The following is a 12,527-nucleotide window of genomic DNA, read 5'->3' as shown; positions in this document are numbered from 1 at the left end:
TGTGTGGCACGATGAAAAACGCCCTTTTAAAATCTAAAAATACTGCGTTTACTTGCAGGCCCTGGTCGAAAGAGGAGGCAACATCATGAATGAACTCAGTTAGTTGTGTCACGCACGATAAACGAGAGCGAAAACCGTGCTTAGCTGGCGAAAAGAAATGACTAGCTTCAAGGTGTTTTATGATAGACGAGTACAAAATATGCTCAATTGTTTTACAGCAAACTGACGTTAACGATACTGGTCTATAATTGCATATCTGATTCCGGTACCCAGCTTTGAACATGGGTGTGACGTTTGTGCTTTTCCAATCACGAGGTAGCATTTCAGTTGAGAGCGATAGATTGAAAATTAAAACTAAGAAAGGAGCTACTCCGGCGGCGCAGCGCTTTAAAATGTGGTTAGAGATACCATCAGGGCCATGCGCGGAGGGAGGATTCAGATTACTGAGTATTGACGTCACGCCCTGCTCGGTAATAACAATCTCAATCATATCTGGCAATTGTTGAAGCGAATGAGCCACGAAAGTGTAATTTTGAGCTGTAATTTTGAATAAATGTAATTGTATTGTAATGTAATTTTGAATAAAAATAGGCGTTAAAGCACTCGGCTTTAGTGAAGTTATATTCCAGTAATTTGCCGTTATCCGTTATAACAGGAAGGCCAATGGGATCCTTCTTGCTATTTTTTATGTAACGCCATATTTCTTTGTGGTTTTTCTTCATTTTATCAGCTAGGAATGATAAATATCGGTGTTTTCAAAGCTTCAGGTCGTTTTTCAGCTGCGCACTAAATTCTTTCAGTTTAGCGTATAGGCTTGGACTGTGTTTTCTTCTAAATGCCTCGTATACAGTCTAGCCTTTCTTTTTATTGACACACGTAACTATTTTGTTGTCCAAGGTTTATTGACACACTATTTCTGCCTTTTGGATGGAATAAAGTTGTTAAGGAAGTTATCCTTAAATAGGGTCCATAAGCTCTCTATGTCCAGGTATTGGCTGTAGTCAACAAAGAACGGCACGAAAGAACCCAATTCCGCACTCGAGGAATCTTAATTGCCCTTGTCATATAAATAAATTTTTCGTGGACACGACCTACTATTTTTGACCCGCCTGATCATAACTCTACATACCAGTTACAACTTCATGATCTCTAATTCCTGGTAATGGTATAACCGACTGAACAAAATCATATTGGTTGCTGGAAAAACCCATATGCACGAATAATTAAAAAAAATGCAGCGTGAATTGCCGATCGACTATTTTCAACCGGAAGTGTATTGTTCCAGGTAACGTCAGGCATGTTAAAACCACCACCAAGAAGAACAATAACAGGCAAAAGGGCAGAAAGTGTTCTCGATAAACTAAGAAGAGGGGGGGGGGGGGGGCTGTGCTGACAGAATCAGGGAATCGACAAAAGCAACCGACTGCAATATTTCGTTCGTCCGGAAATATTACTCTACACCACACAGATTCGGAAGAAGAGTCATCGCCACGGACCCGAATACTCTGTATAGTATCGCGTACTAGGATAAACACGCCACCACCTCGCGTATTGCCATGTGGTGGCGGATTCTCCCCTGTAGACCTTCTTTAACAGTAAATATTTTTGTTTTGGAAAGCAAAGCTACCCGTATAATCAGAAAACTGCCCAATTATTAGTGCACACGTTTTACTAGCAAGAATTATTTAAGTTACGTGTTAGTACGACCATTAGGGCCGTAATTAGGGAATGGAGTAGAGGGGGGCTTATTGCTCCATCTGCGAGAGAGAGAGAGAGAGAGAGAGAGATAGATAGATAGATAGATAGATAGATAGATAGATAGAGAGAGAGATAGATAGATAGATAGATAGATAGATAGATAGATAGATAGATAGATAGATAGATAGATAGATAGATAGAGAGAGAGAGAGAGAGAGAGAGAGAGAGAGAGAGAGGGAGAGAGAGGAGGGGAGAGAGAGGAGGGGAGAGAGAGAAGACCACTTTTTGTGAAACAAAGTTTCGTCAGAGTTACTGATTTAATGCACGTTCTTTGTCGATCAAGACCGATTTTTTTTTCTCCCTTTATTACCCAAATTACTGAATGAATTGAACAAAAAAAATTATGCGTAAACAATACATATTACCCTGTGCGCTCGATGCAATATAGCTTGTGATTTTTTTTTTCTTCCAGACCGGGCTAATTTTTATGAAACTTTCTCCGCCTCCCCTTTCCAACGTAGCAAACCCCTGCTTCAAGGCCCCCTCAAAAAATGTCCAAGAACACCTAAGCACTTCTTAAGGGGTTTGTATGCGAAAACATGCTTGTAAAATTTGACGACTGAGAAGCTTTGCTTCCGCTCCGCGTTCTCGAAGGGCTTTCATCTTCTTCCTGCTTGGCACGATTTGCTTCGCGTTGAGTTAAACATTGAGTAACACACATTAAAGCTGAATAGAGCCTAACAACATACCCTCCAAGGAGGATTGGCCCTCACACCACCGAAAGAACCACACTGGGTTCTCTCCCCCACCCCATCCCCCCCCAAAAAAAAAGAAAAAAGAAAAAAAAAACAGATTAGCTTTTCTCGGCTCGTTGGTAAGATAAGGTAAACACACGTGAAGGCTGAACGGGTATAAGAACGTTCTGCTCCTCAGGTGGACTGGCCAGCACACAACACAAAATCCGCACCCTGCTGTACGACCACTGGCCGTGAAAATTGGCAGCAATACTTTCCTCAGCGCGTGCTCTACATTTTGGTGGCAACCTTCGCTAGCGCGCGCGAGAGAGAGATAAAACCCCACTTAAAGCGACATATGTATAGGCTGCCGAAAATGGGGTTCTGGTGGGGCCGGGTCGCTCCACGTGGCAGTAGGTGTTGGCAATACCATGGGCGCTAAGCCTTCTACATTGTCGGCGGCCGCAACCACGGCATAATCGAAAGGCGGCTGTCCGCGCAAGCACACCGCAGATGAGTGAAGGAGCGGAAGAACGCACCAAAAAGAGTGAAGAGGCTTGCAGCGAGATCCGCCGTTGCCGACACCTCTCCGAATGCACGACGGCTCGAAAGAGCAGCAGCGCAACACGCAAGGACACAGAACGAAGCCATTCAAAAGCGTGAGGCGGAAGCGGATCGCGATGTAAAGCGTATGAACTGCAGAAAGGACGATACCCTTCGGCTACGCCAGGCTCCTGATCTTTAAGCAATAACGTCGAAATGATTCCTTTGTACAGCCATAATGCTAGCCTATATATACACTGAATAGTAACACACACCATTTCATTCAGAAAGCTAGGAAAAGAAACATACCCCTCATAAAATATTCAAAAGGTTAATCGCAAAGCGAAAATCCAGGGAATACACAGCGGTGCATAACTGGAATATAATGCTTTCGAACAACTCATAAGTGCTTAGGTGTCACCTAGGTCTTATTCTAGATCAGCTCCCTATCTTTATATCGGGACTAAAGTCGCACTTCGTATGTCATGCTGTACAAAGAACTTTACACCAGCATGGAGGATGGACTGGACAGACACTGAACACTGAGAAGCACAGCAGCTTTACTTCAGTATAAAGTTCGAAAACTAGATGACTCCCAGGAAAAAAAAGTAGCACATGAGCACAGAGGTAAAACGACTGCACTATGAGACACTTCACTTGTTTGCTTCTTCACAGCAGCGGTTTCTTGCAATGCTTGACTAAACAGCATTTCTGGAGAACAAGCAGGGTAAAAAAAAAATGACATGGGAATGTAAGTTCACGCCAGCGCCCTTGGAGAAAAGCTCGATAGCGATCACTTGGCAAGCTCAACTGGTGAACAACTTTTCTGACTTGATTTCTCCTGTCGACAGTGTCTGCGTGCTGGAGCTCACCAAAGCAGGGACAAGGCCATCTGGCCAAGAGTGCGGCAATGGCAAAGGGTCTTCGTCAACTGTCTGGACGCCAATATCGTGGAAGTTGACTCGCAGCCTCTCCTTCTGCGCAGTGATCTTCGCCACCACCATATCGGCCAGCCAAAGGAGGACCTCGTCGTCTACATCTGCTGAAAATTCGCCTGGAGCACTTCCACAAGCAGACGATTCATTGCGTGCTCCAAAGGAGGACATGTGGGTTTGGTTGCTCGTCAGCGCTGGCAGAGCTGCAAGAAGACCGGCCTCAGACATAGAGCTGCTCGCTTCACTCTCCCTGGTGGTCACCGTGTCTTGCGGCAGTCCGGTGTCCGAGGGAATACAGGAGGAAGTACGTGACGCCTCATCTGCTCGTTCAATCTCCGTCTTGAAGTCTTCGGCACAGAAAAAGTTCTCCTCGTTCTGCGTGTCTTTCTGAAGCCTTCGCCGGAATTCTTCGGGACTCATCTGTCGGACGTCCCCAGGTCGCCTGCCCTGCCAGACGAGATCACAGCGTATTTCTTCATTTCTTCCCTTGACGCCTACCATGTAGTCCAGGAATACCGTGTCACCTTCCCGAAGCGCCTCGTTGAGGTAGCCCAGGAACATGGTGCCGTCCTTATAAAAACCTTCACTCGTGAACTTTACCCTCCTCGAAGCTGCAAGTTCCTGGACTTCGCAAGTCCCGATGCACTCCGTGACCTGTACGATGACTCCCTTGACGTTTTTGTAACTAGTGATGGAAGGTTGGATGAGTGGGAATCTCGAACCCACGTTTTGGAGCGTTTCCTCCCCGCCAACATTGCCGTGTGTCTCCGTGGCGGAATTTGTTAATGGTTTGTGGGCGTCCCTTTTATTTTTGGTGGTCCTGGTAAAGAGGTCTTCTCTATCACCTACAAGTGGCTTCGCCGGCCTGCGCCCAATCCATACCAATGTGGCAATCCACGTGCTATCTTCCGCTTGTTCGGCGTCAAAGCTAACTGGCTGGCCGTCGGCCACGTCCCAGAGAAGGTTTTCAATCAGCTCTTCGTCGCGGTACGTCACCTCAGCGGCCGCGCAAGCCGCTAAACCACAGCCGGGTCCAAACTTGATTGTACCGAGAGACTCGGTCATGGGGTACAAGAAGCCCCGCTCATCCGACAACTTCGGCCTGCGTTGCCACTCTGGGAACAAAAGCCTCCCATCCTCATTTCCCTTAGGCGAGGAGTTGCAGGAGTACCCCTTTAGTGAGCTTGAATCCCAGTCGACGTAGCCTACAGGGTACTCTTTCAAGCCAGCTTCGCGGCTCTCGTACTTCTCGAGTTTTCCCTGAAGTAGGTCCTGGAGATCGAATTCATCGTCGGACACGAACACTTCGTTGTTGTTGAATTCTTCGAAGTCATTTGCGCCATTGCCGTTGCTGTCCCGGCAGAGGTACACCATTGTGGCCTCCCACTTGACCTTATCTGTCGGCTTCTTGCTGGGCTTGGCATCGAAGCGAACCACGTCCTCAGCAGCGAACACGTCTGGGAGATTTTTTATCGACTTTCCGAGCGACTGGTCCACATTGTTGGCGTGGAAGAATGCCCTGTCACTCTGATTGCGGCCGAATTTTATAAAGCCATAGTTGGGCTTCACCCTCTCGATCACACCGTACTGGTTGACAAGGTTCGCTGCGGTGTCGCAATCACCTGCTCCTTCGTCCTTTGCGCTGTGAAGTGAGGGACCAGGCGACGAGGAGAGCTTGTTCTTGTTGGCCCGAGTGACGCGGATGGCTCGGAACCTAGCTTCGCAATCTTTGGGTCCCATTTTTGCGTCGAAGATGACTGTTTCACCCACCTTCAGCCCGGACGAAGGCAAACTCGTGTGCTCGGCATTCTCAAACGACTTCACGTCGAAGTAGATGCTTGTCTTGACAGGGTGCTCGATGGAGATGAACCCGTACACGCTGAATATGCGGTAAACTGTGCCTTTTACATCAGTCAGGGAGGTGACGTCCTCCCCGTCGGTACCGCGGTCCGGCTTTGAAGTCTTGAAGCTCTCGGCATTGCCGTCAGGCGACGAAGTGGCCTCGGAGCTTTTGGTGCGCAGGAAGACGTTGATGTCATCGAGGATGACGAACACCTTAGGGAACTTCTGGAGGAACACCCTGAGGGACTTGATGGAACGCCCGTACTTTGTCCTCAGGTCCGGCGGAAGCTGGGACAGGTGACCAGTGAGCTGCTGGAGGGAGATTCCCTGGTTTGATTCCACTCGCTCCTTTAGGAATCTCACCATAGCTTCGCTGGAGCTGCTGCTCCTCTCAGACATGGCTGCTGGCTGGCCGTGTACCGATCGTACACCTTCAGTCCTCCAACCCGCCACAGGAGCGCGCAAGATTGGGTTCTGATTCCAACTGCTGAGGACTAGCCTCGGGTTCCATGTCGCGTGGGCTGCTGTCACCGACTGCACGCAGCACGTTCTGCACGATCAGCGCGCGTTTTCTTCTTTTGCGCTGATCGGCTTTCGGCTTCCTCCACAGCAGGTCCTATTGGTCTGCGTATGATAGCAAGACGTTCACGGGTGCGTTGACTCGGTAGCTGAAAAGAACAAAGCATATGACAGGAAGGGACTGTGTAACCCTTCTGGTGGTGGTGGTGGTACCAGAAAAATGGCTCATATCCACTCAGGGGGATTGGCCAGGAGATGGGTGCTTTACCGAAAGAAACTATGTAGTTTTGGGGGAAAAGAAATATATTTAAATATTAGAATGGATTAGCAGTGGATGACTAGAGAAATAAAAGTTAGGGGATTACAGAGACAGAAGTAAAAAAGAAAAAAAAACATGAAAATTAAGAAGTAAGTATAGCGAAGAGGGAATGTGGTACAGCGGAAGCAGTGAGCAAGGCGCGCGTAGGTTTGACAGGGGAATCCAGCAGGGCCAAGTGATAGCTAACACGGCAGACGGCCTGATTCTAGAATGAATGAGTGTAACGCACGGCAAAGATCCCCGTGGCAGAATCCCAGTACTTTAGCACCGAATGATAAAATCAGCATGGTAGACAGTGGGAGGTTTAGCCGGTTACACGTGTCTTCTAAATACCTTTGTCTTATACGGGAGAACCATTGGCAGGAGAAGAAGAAATGGTCGATCGTTTCTGGTTTGTTGCAGAATGCGCATAGCGGCGACGGAGCCAGATTACAGGGGTGTAAGTAAAAACTTAAATTTGGCACGCGACAACGAAAACTGGTGAGGGTGACTTCGCAAGTTCGCGACTGGCTTATGCTGCACTTCCGTGAGCACCGGAGGTGCTCGAGCTCCCAGTTTTTGTAAACAGAATCAGGCATAGTTCTAAGTAAGCACAGCCTACGAAAGCGAGCCGAAGTGATGAGTTTAGTGGGAGGCAGAACCTGCACTACTGGACTGTTTAATGTCATTCCCGCCAGGGCATCCGCCGATTCATTAATCCAGATACCTTCATGTCCAGGCACCCAAACAAAACGAAGTTATCGGAGGGAAGAAGGCGATAAAGAAGCAAGACATTGACGTAGGGGTGATGAGGTTGTGGAAGTAAGTGCGGAGCTAACGGAAAATGAATTCGCGAGAATTATTGCCTGTTGTGTAGAAGAACCAAGGTTATGAAGGGCCAAGACTATTGCGAGAAATTCTGCGAGGAAAGAAGTAAGAAAGCTTGGCAACCGGAGGGAAAAGGCCCAATCTAGGCCGAGAGAAAAAATACCCACGCCTGCCTTCTTCTTCTTCCGGACAGAGGCATCAGTTGCAGTAATGGCGCGAGAAGGGAAACCGTTCAGATGATCCTGTAGGAGGCCTGTCAAAAGAGTCATAGGGAATAATTTAGCATTAGAGGGAAAAGTTTATAAAAAGAAATATCTAAGGACGGTACTCTATCAAGTACGGAAGCTGACAAGAGGGCCGCATTTAAAGGGTCAAGTAGATATTGTACGAAGACCGCCTGTGGTTGTTTGAACAGCGGCCATGGACAACCGAAGAACAACGAAGGCCATGTAACGAAGGCTGTTTGCGGCCTGGATATAGGCGATTCCATAACTCGTCAATATGCATCTACCGTGGGGGCATGCATGTGGGAAACTAATTGAGGAATTAGGGCTTCCATGTATAAAACGTTCAGTGACACATAACGAGGAAGACCCAGAGATAACCTTAGAGCTTGTCTTTCGAGCATTATTATTGGGCGAAGTTTGTAGTGGGGACTTCCGGAAAACAGCACACAACCAAATTCTAGAATTGGCCGGACATACATTTTGTAAGTCATTAGTTTGTCACGACGCATGCCCGATCTCTTGTCACAGCCCTCTCAGGAATGATACAGACCTAGCCCCTTTGGTCGTAATATAATCTATGTGTGGACGTCGATTGAGAGTATATTTGTATAACATTCCCAGGTATTTTAAGGAATTCCCCTGAGGAATGGCCTGTTGACGGTAATTGAGAGAGATGAAAACTGGGCCGCTCACTGGGAATGGAAGTAGAGCACATTTACTCTCATTTAGGTTCAAGAATGCAGAGGCCATCCTGCCAAGCCTCTAAGGCGCTTAAATAGGACTGCAAACGCAGATACAAGTGAATATCGCTGGCTGAATAGAAAAAAAGCCATATCATCCGCGTAAATGTACACCTGAATGTCTGGATTTACGGGAATCGAACTCATTAAAATATTAAACAGCGTGGGAGACAGAACAGAGCCCTGGGAACACCTCGAGTTTGGCTGAATATAGGAGAGCACAGGCCTTGCTGTGAACAAAATTTTCTATCCGACAAAAAAGGGCCAATCTAAAAAAAACTCCCCCCACCTCCCCGAAGGGGATCGTGCGGAAATGCGAATGCATTGGGTGCACCGATGAGTGCGCTGCGGCAAGCAGTAACGGAGAGAGGCGTGCGCTCCACTGCATTTATATACATTTTCCGAGCGCAGCGAGCGGAGAGAGGGTACGCGGAGAGGAGAGAGAGACCCGCGCAACACGCCCGCCCCGCGCGCGAGCTCTCTCTCCCGCCGAGCTCCGCGATGCGAGCGCCCTCACACGCCCGAGCGCGCTCCGCCTCTCCACTCACTCTCCGCTACTCCCAACGTTGGCTACTCCGCCCGAGCTCCGCGATGCGAGCGCCCTCACACGCCCGAGCGCGCTCCTCCTTTCCCCTTGCCCTCCGCTACTCCCGCCCGAGCTACCACCTGCTCCGCTTGCTAGGCGCGCCACAGCTGTTGCTAGGGGCGAGGAGGAGCGCGGAGAGATAACACGTGCGGGCGCACGCCGACGGAGCACAACCCCCGACTGTAGCGGCGCGGGTCCGCCGCGCCGAGACGACGACGACGACGATGAAGGCAGAACTACGAGGCGCGCGCTCACGTGCGCTCGCGCTGGAAGAATGCAGGCGCACGCCGACGGAGCACGACAACCCCCGACTAAGAAATGCATTCGCATTTAAAAACAATGTAGTCTGGAAAAGAATAACGCCTGATCGTGTCAAAAAGAATTTGGTATTCAACGCTATCGTAAGCTTTAGCAATATCCAGAGCAACCAATACGCCAGCTTCTTTTCGTTGGCGTGCCAACTGAATACGGCTCTCCAAATCAATGTGGGCAGACCACATGGAGCACCCAGGCCTGAATCCTATCTGTTTGGGGCTCAAGACGTTCCCACGTTCTAATACCTTTTCAATTCGATGTAGCAAAATTTTTTCTACTAGTTTTACAAAATTCGAAGTTAGGGCTATAGGTCTAATATTGTCTAATGCGTATCCGAGACTTTGTTTTGTGAGGAGAGGAACAACCTTTGCCAGCCGCCACTCAAATGGGACCCACGAAGAAGCAGTGAGTCTGGAGACTCGTTGAATAAAAGTTTTAGCATTTGGGCTGTAATACCGTCAGGTCCAGGAGCCGCATCAGGGACACGATGCAATCCCTCCTCAAACCCATAGAGGGTCACCTCCTCAATGTTTTCCTGAAAAAGTCCAGTATGGACGGGTGGTAACACCGAAGTGAAACGTACGTGTAAGCCGTGCGCAATCTGGTTAATAAAATCTTGTGTTTCATCTGGGGAATTGATAATTGAGTCCACGTTTTGCTCGGGAGGAGCCAAATTCCAATTGTACAAAAATCTAAACAGGGAGCTCTTTTTCCGTGGGTCTGAGAGCAAAGCAAAGCGGCGTGACTTATGCTCTTCCTTTGCTTTAGCGATAGTCCGCTTAAATATAGCTCGGATGAATTTGAAACTACTCCAATTCCCGGGTGACTGGTTGCGGAGCAGTCTCTTCCACGAAGCATTTCTACGCCTGTGTGCGTATGTACACTCATCGTTCCACCAGGGGCTGTACGTATTCCTAGTTGCTGAGACTGCGAATTTGGATCTCACTGCTGCATCATTAATCAAATTTAAAACCTCCGCGGCCATATGCTATTCATCCGCTTGGACCATCGTAGGCAAGACAGCTCGTAATTTATTCGCAAAGCGATTCATGTTTACGAATGAGTGTATTTTGTGGCTGGGGGTATACGCGTACGTGGGGCACAAACTTTCAAAAAGCACATCCGAGATTGTTTCCTACTTAACTACTAGACCTGGCTTTGAAAGAGTCAAGTCCACAACCGAGCGGGATTGACCCGTCACGCAAGTTGCCGCACCAGAGTTGTAGCATGTCATGTTGTTGTCACCAATGCATTCCCACAACCTCCGACCGCATGCATCTGTGTGGAAGTCCCAGGATACGTGGTGAGAGTTGAAGTCACCTGCCAGCACTCTGTGGGGCTTGCAGGAAGCTAGAGCTGCATCCAATGGTCTCGTAGATACTACCCCAGATGGAAAATATGCATTAATCACAGACAAGGGAGCAGCATTCGGAAAGCAGAGGTCAACCCCGAGGATTTCGCAGTCGCTCGTCGACAACGTGAGCGAAATAGACACCCTGTGGCAAAATGCGGCCGTAATTAATATAAGCAAACCTCCTCCCCTACTTTGGCGATCCAAACGAAACGAGCGGAATTTACGTACAGCGAAAGATTTTGAAGGCGATAGCCACGTTTCCTGAAGCAGAATGATATTCGGGGACAGCTTATGAATTTGGTACGAAAGATCAGGAGATGCAGAGATTGAAGAGCGACAATTCCATTGCAGGGCCCGTATCCGCCCTATGGCGACTCGAGCTTTGCAGAAGCGATAGCCTGTTTCAAGATGTCTCCAGACTTCAAGGTCCGAGTTCTGCCCTACTTGGTTTTGGATTTAGGACCCTTGTCTGTTTTAGCACCCGTGGGAGAGAGCGCCCTCTTGTTTTTGTATTGGGAAGTTGCAATACTGAGTTCCATATCACAAGAGCTATCATCGGAGGAGACCGGAGCCCGGGGAACATTCGCAATGGTAGAAGACTGGGCTGGGTGGTTTATCTCGGTCTCTAGAGGCACTCCAGCGTTGTTCAAGGAAGAGCTGGTTCCGGAAGATTTGTTATCTTGATAAACCTGAACTGAAGGTGTAGCAGTTGTGGGGAGAGGAGAAACTAAATTCACGACCGGAATCTGGGAGTGGGAGAAATCAGGGAGGACAGGAAAGACCTTTATGAACTCTGAAAGATTAGCCGTCAGTAACTGCATTTGGGCCAGACACTGGGACATTGTTAGAACTAGTGGCTCCGCATGCTTCACTATTGCCTTCTCCGCAGCCGTGTTCATCATGCCAGTGAAAGTAGTCTCCGTGAGAGGGGTCTGTTTGGAAGTGACACCAGCGTAGCTAACTGTGCGTTCTTTTGCAATAGCTACAGCTTCCCCACGCAAGCACCGGCGCTTTTCAATTATTTATACAATGCTCTCTTCCTGTGAACGGGCCACGCAGCTTAGCGAGTCTGCCGGGTGAGCCTCCTCACAAAGACAGCATTTAATATCTCCGGAGCACTCTGAGTCTGCGTGCTCTTCCCCACACTGACGGCATCGAACCGCTGATTTGCAGCCTCCCTGGCTGTGCCCGTAGCGCCACCATTTATGACACTGTAATGGTCGAGGTTTGAGGGGTTCAACCCGATACAGGAGCGGCCATACTTTCATTTCTGAGGGGTATGATCGCCCCGCAAAGGTGGCAATCACAGATTCAGTGGGAACCCATGGTCGCGTTCACATCCCGATTGCACCGGTAGACTGAAATGGCGCCAGCCATAGAAAATTGCTCGAGCACCTCCGGAGGAGTCTTCAACGGTCACTTTGCGTCCTCCTCTTTCTTATTGGCTGGTGCCAAGACACCTGTGGCGCGTACCTACTCAGAGGATTGGACAAGATAGGCTAACGTCTCATGCTGAAAGATGGCTAAGCAATAGAAGTACGCGGAAATAAAAGTAAGAACAAAATTTCTGGAAAGAAATGGAATTTTTTTTTAGAAAGAATAACATTGTCTCGTCATTCCAGCCCGGGGAATGGGGATGTCCAGCGAAGCTGTTGCAAAACCACTGCATGCGCTCACGGGGGCATACACCGCTTTATTGCTTCGCCAGTATGTCACGAGCTTCACCATCTCCTGTTTTCACTGTGCTCTAACACGAGCACCCTAGTTTTATAGCATGCATGACGGCATACTACAGCAGTGCCACCAAACTGCGCAGATATAAGCGCCGCCGCCGTCACCGCACCTTCCAAGCATCTGCCGCAACTGCTGCTACCAAGTCCAACAGCAGAGCTGGGGTGGGGTGCTAAT

At 48.7% G+C, this 12,527-nt stretch overlaps 1 protein-coding gene across 1 annotated transcript; it reads right to left on the bottom strand.

Annotated features, from left to right (window-relative positions):
* Positions 1–3,781: 3,781 nt before the first annotated feature.
* Positions 3,782–6,151, bottom strand: LOC144158532 (uncharacterized). Its single transcript, XM_077689452.1, has one exon. The coding sequence runs from the start codon at positions 6,149–6,151 to the stop codon at positions 3,782–3,784; it is 2,370 nt and encodes a 789-aa protein (XP_077545578.1).
* Between the last annotated feature and the right edge of the window lie 6,376 nt (positions 6,152–12,527).

The sequence above is a fragment of the Haemaphysalis longicornis genome, unplaced genomic scaffold (genome assembly GCF_048455015.1).
Source record: "Haemaphysalis longicornis isolate Haplotype H1 unplaced genomic scaffold, Haemaphysalis longicornis Haplotype H1 scaffold_1, whole genome shotgun sequence".
Classification (NCBI taxonomy): Eukaryota; Metazoa; Arthropoda; class Arachnida; order Ixodida; family Ixodidae; genus Haemaphysalis; species Haemaphysalis longicornis.
The sequence above is the reverse complement of the archived record's forward strand: the minus strand, read 5'-3'. Positions and strand labels throughout refer to the sequence as shown.

Bases quoted from the DNA above. Each gene is read 5' to 3' on its own strand.
- LOC144158532 (XM_077689452.1), bottom strand. From the start codon at position 6,151: ATGTCTGAGAGGAGCAGCAGCTCCAGCGAAGCTATGGTGAGATTCCTA.